General features: G+C 30.9%; 1 protein-coding gene across 4 annotated transcripts in view; it reads left to right on the top strand.

Annotated features, from left to right (window-relative positions):
* Tbc1d15 (TBC1 domain family member 15) overlaps nucleotides 1-9461 on the top strand; it is a 61912-nt gene extending 52451 nt beyond the window's left edge. For all 4 annotated transcript variants that reach the window (XM_048804994.1, XM_048805000.1, XM_015482995.2 and 1 more), the window contains 6 exons: nucleotides 318-418; nucleotides 3468-3567; nucleotides 3956-4053; nucleotides 6176-6292; nucleotides 6798-6884; nucleotides 8111-9461. In XM_048804994.1, coding sequence (XP_048660951.1) covers nucleotides 318-418; nucleotides 3468-3567; nucleotides 3956-4053; nucleotides 6176-6292; nucleotides 6798-6884; nucleotides 8111-8329 — 722 coding nt within the window. In that variant the 3' untranslated portion in view covers nucleotides 8330-9461. The remainder of the gene's footprint in view (nucleotides 1-317; nucleotides 419-3467; nucleotides 3568-3955; nucleotides 4054-6175; nucleotides 6293-6797; nucleotides 6885-8110) is intronic.
* Nucleotides 9462-11533: the final 2072 nt, after the last annotated feature.

The following is an 11533-nucleotide window of genomic DNA, read 5'->3' as shown; positions in this document are numbered from 1 at the left end:
CTCTCTCTCTCTCTCTCTCTCTCTCTCTCTCTCTCTCTCTCTCTCTCTCGTTGTGTGTTTGTGTGTGCTTGCACGCGCGCTCTCGGGGTTGAACCCAGGGCCTTGTGCACCTTACCAACTGAGCTGTATCTCCAGCCCCCTGTTTATTTTCGTTTTTTCATGAAAAGAAATACCTGCCACTTTTTTCATCCAAAGGCAATACATAATTTTCAGTGAAATGGTGGTGAAGTGCATGCGCGCGCACACATGCACATGCGCTCACACACAGTTACATAAAGCATAGGTTTTCAGAGATAATATTATTTTCTTCTTCTTAGGCTATGTGCAAGGAATGAGTGACTTACTTTCTCCTCTTTTGTATGTGATGGAAAATGAAGTGGATGCCTTTTGGTGCTTTGCCTCTTACATGGACCAAATGGTAAGAGCAGGGATTTTTTCCTTAAATGAAACTCATTTTGAAAAATTTAGTTTTGTAACTAAAAATGTTGGCAAGACTATGGGAGAAAAGGTACATGCATACATTGTTGGTGGGACTGTAAATTAGCGTAACCACTCTGGAAAGCAGTATGGAGATTCCTCTAAAAATTAGGAATGGAACCACCATTTGACCCAGCTATTCTGCTCCTCAGTGTATATACCAAGGATCTAAAATCGGCATACTGTAGGGATGCAGCAACATCAGTGTTTATAGTGGACAGTTCACAATAGCCAGACTATGGAACCAACCTAGGTGCCCTTCAACAGATGAATGGATAAAGAAAACGTGGTATACATACACAATGCAATAATGCTCAGCCATGAACAAGAATGAAATCATGTCATTCGCTGGTAAATGAATGGAACTAGCGACTATAATGCTAAGTGAAATCCTAAGACTCAGAAAGTCAAAGGCTGAATGTTTTCTCTGATTCGCAGAAGCTAGTGTAAGATTAGGGGAAAGGGAGACGGAGGTGAGGATGGGGAGAGAATTCCATCAAAATAAAAGAAAGATCAGGGGAGTAGAAGAAGGTGATTGAGGGAGGCAGAAGGAGTGGAATAAGGGAAAATTAGGGGAAAGAATCTGACCTAACTTTCCAATATACTATAGTGATTCTCACCATTATGTATATTTACAAGATATTAATTTGAAAAAACAATAAATAGAAAGATCTGTAGAGTAGAAGAAAGTGGGGAGGGGAAGGGTAAGTACTGGGGACTTAATTGGAGCAAATTATATTCCATGCATTTATAATTATGTCAAAATTAATCTTAATGTTTATAACTATTATGAACCAATAAAAATTTAGTTATTTAACCTTATTATATGACTGATTTTTATATTTAGCCAACTATGATGGAGCTTAAAAAATTAATCCATTGTATTTTCCCTCTTTAATAACCTTTTAAAAGATTTGGAAATACTGGTGTTGTTTTTAATATAAAAAGTAGAAAATATGTGCCTGTAGTATAGGAATAACCAGGATTTAATATCAGTAAGTGCTTATGTTCTTCAGAAGAGCCATGAGTCATTATAGAATATTGATGAAATAGATGAAGTACTTGAACTCTTCCTTCATCAGTTTTGGGCTAAAGTTTAGCCATGCCAAGTAATACCCTAACCTTTTGTGAACATTTTGGATTTTGTCATAGTGATTGATTTTTCTCCACGTGTTTTAACTATTTGTAAGTCTGACACTCTTAGCAATTGTTGTTTTCCCAGAAGTCTGTGATTATTAGAATTCAACTATGTCTATATAGACACGTTAGTTTAAAAAATAAAAAGAATTTATTGTCAGCAGTTTATCTAGGAGAGTAGTAGAGAGAATATTAACAGATAAAATAGAAAAGTCTTCTCAAGCAATCTGTTAGAACAAAGGCAGAAAGAGGTATGAGTAGATAAAGGCATATGAAATCCGAAGACCTGACTATATACATAGGTCACTGTATTTTTTCAAAATAAAATTAATAAATTTGATGCTGGCTCTTTTATGTCAGATATTGAAATGACTTGTTTCAAAGGGGATAAAGTACTTTGAATCGATAATCATTTAAAATATTTCTGAAATGTAGAATTTAACTCAGAGCTTCTGGGGTACAAATGTGAAATTTGAAAGTTGTACTCTTTTTTTCTTCTACCCTTTTTGTTTATTTTTTTTTCTTCTTTTAGTATTTTTCACTTTTGTCTATTTCAAGTCTCTTGTTTGTAGTTTGAAAACTAATCCTCACTTTTCTTAGTTCTTTTCCAAATAATATATTTGATAAGATTGATTAGTTTTAAAATGATCTTTTACTGTTAAATTAATTTTTAAATTAGTCCTTTGCCAAAAATTAATATTTTTGGATTATTTTAGAATAATTATCAATTGTAATAATCTGGTGATATAATTTGCCTTCCTTATCTTTTTGATTGATTGGTTTGCCTACCTTCTTAGTTCTAATTACTCTCAAGTGCTCTAGAAACCTGAGGCATTTGTTATAAAGGTCTGTACAACTGATACTAATTACATAACAGCTCTTGTCTGCTTTCTTTGTGTTTTTCTTGTTTATTTTCTTTTCACTAGAGTTAGTATGTTCCTTGATAAAGGAATCATGTTTTTGTTTTATTTGTAGCTTACCAAAATTTTCTTAATGCCCAATCTGAGGTAATTGAACAGATTTTTGTAGAATAAACATGAATCTTTAAACTTCTTCTTATAGTAGGTATATATCTTCCCAAATTAACATCATTGTACTGTATTTAGCTTCTTACTATAATAGTTTTCAATTAAATGAAACCAGTATTAGTATGTTCAAATATATTGACATATAATGTCATACAGTGCATGTATACATACCCAAGAAGTAGTTAATTTTTAAAAATGAGATATATGTTAAAATGAAGTTAATTTTATTTCATGTGGTAATTTTTTTTTATTGGTTGTTCAAAACATTACAAAGCTCATGATATATCATCTTTCATACATTTGACTCAATTGGGTTATGAACTCCCATTTTTACCCCAAATACAGATTGCAGAATCACATCAGTTACACACTCACATTTTTACATAATGGCATATTAGTGACTGTTGTATTCTGCTACCTTTCCTATCCTCTACTATCCTCCTCATGTGGTAATTTGAAGGAATACTTAATGATGGAAATAATCTGATAAATGTTTATTTCCCAAATATGTTCCTTTCACCAAACCTTTTATGTTGTGAAGAAATAAATGTGTCAGTGTGCTGCTGCTATTCCTGCAATTCTTTTTTATCTAAATCAAATGAATAGGGGAGAAAATAATCCTTAGTTTAAGACCAAGGATTTTTTTCTCTTCCCTCCCTTTGTAGTATTGCTTTAGCTTTTGAATTAGTTGTGTATTTTTTAACATACTTGCATGATAGAAGTCGAACATTTGTCCTTAGACATCATGCTTTAGTTATAGTGGTTATGTAGTATAAAATGTTTTTAAAATATTAATTGTGTGGTAACAGTTGTTTCCTTTTGAAGCATCAAAATTTTGAAGAACAAATGCAAGGCATGAAGACCCAGTTAATTCAGCTGAGTACCTTACTACGGTTATTGGACAGTGGATTTTGCAGTTACTTAGGTAAGTTTAGTGAATCAGACTATACATGGCAAATTGTAGGATAATACGATTTTGATATATACAAAAAAAAATGTGAAGAACTCTTTAAAAGATGTAAATGCTCATTGCTATTGCTTGAGTTCTGAGGAATGAAAGTATAATAATAAACTATCTTTATAAATATCTTTATAAATATAACTATCTTTATAAATCTTAAAACATTTTGTTCATAAAATGAATTAAATTTGAATTGTTTACTTGAATTGATAGAAGGCAATTAAATAATATTTAATATTTTAGGTTCTAGTCACCTAAAATGCAGAGAAAAATTTCAGTTTGAGAAAGGTCCCTTGGTTTTGACATAACTAGTATAAGAATAATTCATATATGTGTTTTTTCTTCTGTATAGAATCGCAGGACTCTGGATACTTGTATTTTTGCTTCAGATGGCTTTTAATTAGATTTAAAAGGGAATTTAGTTTTCTGGATATTCTTCGATTATGGGAGGTAAGTTCTGAAATTATTATGCAAGTGTAATATTTATAATGGAAAGATTCAATTTATTCTGTAGAGTATAAATGGATTGTCATAGCCCAAGTGAAATTTTTAAGGTACTTACCTTCCAAAATTCTTGTAAGTTTGCAGTTTGTCCTTAAAAATTAATGACCTCAAACCTAATATATGGTCTTTTGGAACTTCTTTCTTAAAATCACAATTACTATGAGATTTGAGGCCAAGAGGTATACCAGAATAGTTCCCTAGACCATTTGCTATTTATATTCTTTCTTTGGGATACTCGAATTTATGTGAGCCTCTGTCACATTCTGGTATAGGTTTGTTTAGCATTCAAATTGATGAGCCAGTCAGTTGAGTTGGCACTTAAGCTTAGTTTGTGATCTGTGGTGTTAGGAGGGGACTGGCATGTGTTTTGCTCTTTAAAAGAAATGTAAGTTACAGCAAAATGGCAAGAATAACATAACTAACATTCCACATTCCAAATTTAATATATATAAATATTTTTTTATGTTTACTACTAGTGAACCCTTTCTCTCTTAATCTTTCAAGAAAAAAAAAAAATCAAAGCTAGTTAGTCTTTTTCACCATCCCAGTTCCTTTTCCTTCCTGACACTCTAGAGGAAATTCATTATCATAGTTTTGGAGTACATCCTTTTATTCCATTTTGCACCTCTGGCAAATCTTGATAAAAAAAGAAACAAAAAACCCCTTTAATTCTCAACTGTCTGTTAATAACAAATCAGTCTACTTTTTAATACAATATTGGTATAATGACTGATTGTTGCCTTTATACAAATGAAGGGATGACCAAAATTTTCCCAAGGAAATAATCCATTTGAATAATAAACTTACAGTGGAACTCCAGTGTCCTCTAAGACTTTTACAACTGGAAATTGATTCCAGTTACCATTAGAGAAAGCAGTGTGTAATGGAAGGATCATTGCTTTGTACTTGTTAGATCTGTTCTGAAATTGGAAGTAAAACTCCAGGTTCTTTGATAGAATCATGTTTAAATGTGTATCAGTTTTGTTAAACTAGAATCTCAATTTCTTTAAAGGATGAATTAATATTTATTACCGCAAAGCTAGAATAACTCCTCAATCTGTGTTTATCAAATAAATTGGAACTTTTTTTAAAATTTTTTATTGTTGGTTGTTCAAAACATTACATAGTTCTTGATATATCATATTTCACACTTTGATTCAAGTGGGTTATGAACTCCCATAAATTGGAACTTTTAATCGAAACTTTGAGGTTAATTTTATTGTAATTGAACTTTGGGAAATTGGAATTAGTTTGAAAATGATTTACTTCTTTTGAAAGAAGTAAACATATTTCAGGGATGCACTAATACTGTTGTTTGTATGAGCCTTTTTGTCTCTCCAGAAAAGGTATTATTAGGTACAGCAATTAGGTACATTAACAAGGTCTTAAAATCTGAGGGCATTACCTATATTCAGGGAAAAGTTTAACTACTGATCAAACATTCTATGTTTGGGTAAAAATTTTGGATAATTGATTTAGTTTTTATCATAGCTGGAGGATACTCTGAATTATATAATACAATATAAAGCTTTATAAATTTGGAATGTAGAGCTACCTATGTATGTTTTTCATCCTATATACTGTATAATTAAATCTTTTTTTAAAATTCAGCACATGTGAGGCACTGGGTTCCATTCTCAGCACCACATAAAAATAAATAAATAGACATAATAACTATTTACTTATTTATCTACAACTAAAAATAAGTAAGAAACTGAAGGTTCAGAAAAATACTGAAAGTTCGTCTAACCCGTATATCATAAACTTAACCCCACAGCTATGGTTTCTTAATAACACTTATCATATTGGTAAAGTTCAATGATTTGCATATGGTAGTTATCCACAGATCCAAATTTAGAATACATCCAACATTAGTCTTGATACTAGTTCCTTTGTAGTTAATTAGTTACTTTGTAAGACTTCTTCACTTCCTCATTCACTAGCTAGAAAAATAGTAGGCTGTTCCAACTAGACAATTTCATTGCTTCCAAGTTCAACATTGTATTTGTGAGAAAAATATTTTAGAATTGATATGACTTACTAAATAATTCTTCTATTTTTTTTATAGGTAATATGGACTGAATTGCCATGTAAAAATTTCCATCTTCTTCTCTGTTGTGCTATTTTGGAATCAGAAAAGCAGCAAATAATGGAAAAACATTATGGCTTCAATGAAATACTTAAGGTAGTATTCCTTTAATCTAGATTTTATTGTTTTGGCTTTTTCCTCTATTTGGTGTTCCTGATATGAAGAACATATTCTTGCAATGTTATTGAATCCCTTGAGTAATTACTTAAATTTTATTGGTAAAACTTTGACTGGTTTTCTGAGAATGATGGTTCACCATATACATATTGACCAGTAATTTTTACTTGGCCAATGAGGAAGAAAAGGAACATGCAACAAATGCTCTTTTATGTAGTTTTGTTTTTGAAAAAATAATGCTTTTGCTTATTAACTTTGAGATAGCAGACTTGAGACAGCTGCTAGATTTAATGTTCCATAAGCTTATTAGCTTTAAACCTTAAAATAATCTGATGAAAGATATATTGGATTTCCTGTGTATTTGTAGTCTGTGACTATTTCTTAAGTTTTATTTGCAGTGCAATATAACTGGTAATAAGTTGTTTTTATAGTAAAATGTAATGGTTTCAGTTTTGATTATCATTTATTTTATTGGTGTTTTTAGCATATCAATGAATTGTCCATGAAAATTGATGTGGAAGATATACTGTGCAAGGCAGAAGCAATTTCTCTACAGATGGTAAAATGCAAGGTACACATACAATGTTTCAAATGATTGCAAGGCTTTTATTCTTTTCTCTTTTTGACGGAATCAAGAAAGATTTTTCTTCTTAGAAGTAAAATAAGTGACAGTTTTAGCAAGATAAGAGAAGGCACAGAGAATTGAACAGCTTTTTTTTTTTTAATATTTACTTTTTAGTTGTAGTTGGACACAATACCTTTATTTTATTTATTTATACGTGGTACTGAGGATTGAACCCAGGGCCTTGCACGTGCCAGGCTGAGCCATAACCCCAGTCCGAACAGCTTTTTGTTTAGTATCATAGATTTATAGCACTTAATTGAAAACAAATGGCTACTTATATCAGAGAGGAAACATTTAATAATAAGGCCAAGTGGAAAAAGTAATGAAAATATTTCTACTACAGCTAAAGAGGATATAGAATTAAAGCAATGATACATTATTGAATTAATGAATACAGAATAAGGAACTATTATTAAATGTGTAATGCCCCAAAATAAAAAGATTCTAATAAAAAATAATTAAATGAGTACTAGTCTGTCATTGCATTTGTATCAACCAAGCTCTTTAATTATTTGTAAAAACAAGGTAAATTTGATGTATTATCTGAATTAAAACCAAATCAATGTATATTTTAATATATATATTTAGTTGTGAATGGACCACAATACCTTTATTTAATTTATTTTTTTGTGGTGCTGAGGATTGAAACCAGTGCCTGACATGTGCTAGGCAAGTACTCTTCCACTGAGCTACAACCCCAGTTCATTTGATATAGCTTGGCTTGGCTTTTATATTTTTATAAGAATTTGTGTTCAGTACATGTACTTATACTTAGTTCAGCTCAAACATTTGATAGCTGTTCTGTTTCAAAACATGTCGATTAGATATTTCTTCCATTGTTTACTGAGAGAGATTATATAAAAAATATTATTATAAAAAAGAGAAAGAGATAAATACTAAATACTAGAAAACTATATTTGTAGTTGTGCTTGGATGGAGTGGAGAGTGACTAATTTGGAAACTGCTTGGGAATCACTCATAAAATAAAAATAAATGGCTAGAATTTTGTTTGGAATGGAGAATCAAGGTGTGAAGACATATGACATTTACAATGTCAGAACAAATCTTCAGATTCTGGACTCAGAGTAGTCTTAATATAAGTGTTACTTCATGATTATTTTTCCTTAGTAGCAAATGTGGTTTTGTTGTTGATTTTTTTTTTTCATATGCAGGAATTGCCACGAGCAGTTTGTGAGATCCTGGGACTTCAGAACAGTGAAGTTACAACACCAGATTCAGATACTGGTGAAGATGAGAATGTTGGCATGACTCATCCTTCATCTACGTTTCATAGTAACACCTTGCCCACCCTTGCTGCTAGTGGAGCCAGAGATGACAGTCCAACACACATATCAGTGCCCCCAAATGTCAGCAGATTAACACCTGCATGATCATTTGTCTTGCTATTTTTTTTTTTTTTTTTAAAGACACTTGGTTGCAACTCCTTTTTAAGTACTTGAAAGGTGGACATTTAAAATCTTGGTATTGATCATGCTTTAAGGTTTATGGAAAGAAAGTGTACTGATGTTCTTGCATTAAAGCTTTACAAAGTTTTAAACTAATTATTTTTGTAGTTACTTCTACCAAATAGCCTTTCCTTTTCAAAAACATTCCTTAGTATTTTTATAGCCAAGTACATTTTATTTTCTTGCTGATGAACTGGAATTGGATAAATATTACAAGTAGATGAGTTGGAAATTATGCACTTTGAAAAACATTCAATTTGTTTACTCTTTAAGTTTAGTGGGTTTCGAATTTGATTAAATTAAATGTTGAGCCTTTATATAGCATTCTGAGCTGAGAAGTAGATTGTTACCCAGTGATGAAATTTAAAAAATAAATGAATTTGTTTTTTTTCTATTGTTTACAACAATACTCAGCTTAAATATTTATGCTGGTTGATTGTGATTTAAATTGGACATTTTCATCAATGCAATTTAATGTGTAGATAAAAAAACTATTCAACCATTATAAGTGGATTGGCAGTATATTTTTTACATTGAACTTTTCTTCACTTGTACATAAAGACTAAATGTAAGTACTATTTATGAGTATAAGAAAGGATAGGCATATTTTCTTTAACTGAATAAACTTGACTATTGATTTATATAACCTGATTCAACAAAATTAATACATGGCTTCAATATGAGATCTTTTTCAAAACTATTTTCTTAACATTTATTTCGTGAGAGTACATTCAATCCTGTACTTGGTATAATTTTAAAATTAATTGCTTGTAACCTCACTTTACTAATAATGTTTATTATCTTTCCTAACAATGCATTAACTGATTAATCAGGTCTTTAAATTTTTATAAAATGCTTTTTGCAAAAAGCTTATGTCAAAAATTTCAAGATACTATCATGAGTCTCAAAATAATACTTTTTTGTATATGAATGAAGCTGTTGTTTTTACCATGCAGTATTGCATGATTTTAAGTTATGTGGAATAAACATAACTGTTCCGTTTTAATTGTAATTTGTTAACTCCTGTACATATCATTAAAATAAATTTGAAGTTGAATTAGTGTTTTCAGTTACATTACATTTAGAAATAGTCTGCTAGTTTTTCGTCAGAATAATTAAAAAAAAAATCCAACATAGACTTTAGTACATCTCATATTTTTATGTTATTGAAATAGTCATTTGAGCTGTGGAAGTGGTAAAGAAATGTGACTCCTTATAAGTGAAAACATTTTTCATAAGCATGAAAATGGGCATAGTGTTGCCTTGGATAACCTAATTATTTGACTGAGTAAAGCAACTTACTATAATTGATGTCAATAGTTTTAAGGTAAAAGTTGTGTAGTTGTAAAATGGTCCAGTAGATAGCTGCTCCCCCATCCCCAGAAACTTAGGGAACCAAATGAACTTTTTTCTTAGTTGAGTATTAACTGACAATCATGAACTTTTAGAAACCTTAGATTTTAGTTTTTAATATCATGTGTGTTATCTTTCATCAGTTAATAATGAGTAAGCCTATTTGGAAAAAAAGTAAACTGATCAAAAACTCAGCATCTCCAGCTTTTCATTTCCTGCTATTCAGGAAATTGCTTAGAACATCTTGATGTCCTCCTTGTTCTTCCTGGACAGTGACTTTTTGGTTATTTTCCTATTACGTAATATGATATCTACTTCAGATAATTTTTTAATCTAAATACATTCAGTTAGTTGAACTTTTATCAAGTTTCATTATAAAACTGCTTGTTAAAACATAAGTTTCTCTAAACAGCGAACTTTTCTACGTAGTACATTTTCAATATGGCAATGAAAATATAGTATAGTGCTAAAGTCTTAATCAGTCCACAAAATCTAGGTAGCAGACACCATGTAAATTTGAACTGTTGAGATTGCTGAAATATATAGTTCAGGTAAATTTCTTCATCTAACTTTTGATAGGTTGTTTATTTCTGTTTTCACAAGATACTGTGTCTCCATCCCTATAATACACAAAATATGTGCTCTATTATTGGTATGTAAAGTTTTTAAAATTCAGATAGTTTTTTTTTTTTTTTTAACTGTTAAGTATATTTTCAATTCTGTTCAGTTCTGAACCTATGGGAAACCTGTTTGCATTTAAGAACTTCCCTGTTTTCATTATTTCATATGTCTGGATTCCTCATCTCTTTATATATTAGGAACTTTAATCTTGGTGATAAAAGACTACAACTTTTTTGAACAGTAAGGAAATATAGCCTTTTGATATAATATATTTGACAGCATAATCAAAAATTGGGGCACGACTCTTACATAAAGCTTTTTTTTAAACAATCGTGCTGGTATTATTTAAAAATCACTTATTATATTACCATCTTTGGTGCAAGATTAGGGTACACAGACTACTTATGAATATATGTTAATGTGGTGGTGATGATTATGCAGTGAAACATGGTAGTGAGTGATTCTTGAATGCACCACCATTTGAATGATGCAACTATATTTGGCCTGTTCTCTCCTTGAGATCTTATGACATGGGAATTTTAAGTGTGGATTTTTTCCCAGTACTGGGGATGAACTCAGGGCCTCTTGCATGCCAGGTAAATGTTCTATGGCTGAGCTATATCCTCAGCCCAGTTGTGGAATTTGGAGTATTGTTCTAATTACAAATGTTTTCCTCACTTTTTTTAAAAGTAGACTACTATGTATTCTACCCATCTTGACATAGGGAGAAATAATGTGTTGCCTTTATACAGAGGCCAAGGTTGGGGGAAGGTGAACAGTTTATACTGGATGTATTCCTACTACTCTTTTTGATAACCTCAGCATCACTCTCTGCCCATGGAAAATTATTATGAGCTCAAGTTAAGAAAATTATTATAATCAAAGATCTATAGTAATCAGGAATATTTACCTAATCTGGTTCAGTCTCTTTAGATTAAATTAGAATGTTTGGATACTAGAACATAAACTATTAAATAATGCCTCTCTTAGTTATACCACTGTTGTTCCTCACATTTTTTTTTATGTTCTAAAAACAATGAAAAGAACAAATTCCAGTGAGCTTAGCTGTGATCATCTGGTTCAGCTCTTTTAATTAAAAATATTATTAACCTCAGAGATAGACTTTTGCTGTGACAGTAATAGGTGTTTCCAATA

The sequence above is a fragment of the Marmota marmota genome, unplaced genomic scaffold, assembly GCF_001458135.2.
Source record: "Marmota marmota marmota unplaced genomic scaffold, marMar, whole genome shotgun sequence".
Taxonomy (NCBI): Eukaryota; Metazoa; Chordata; class Mammalia; order Rodentia; family Sciuridae; genus Marmota; species Marmota marmota.
The sequence above is the reverse complement of the archived record's forward strand: the minus strand, read 5'-3'. Positions and strand labels throughout refer to the sequence as shown.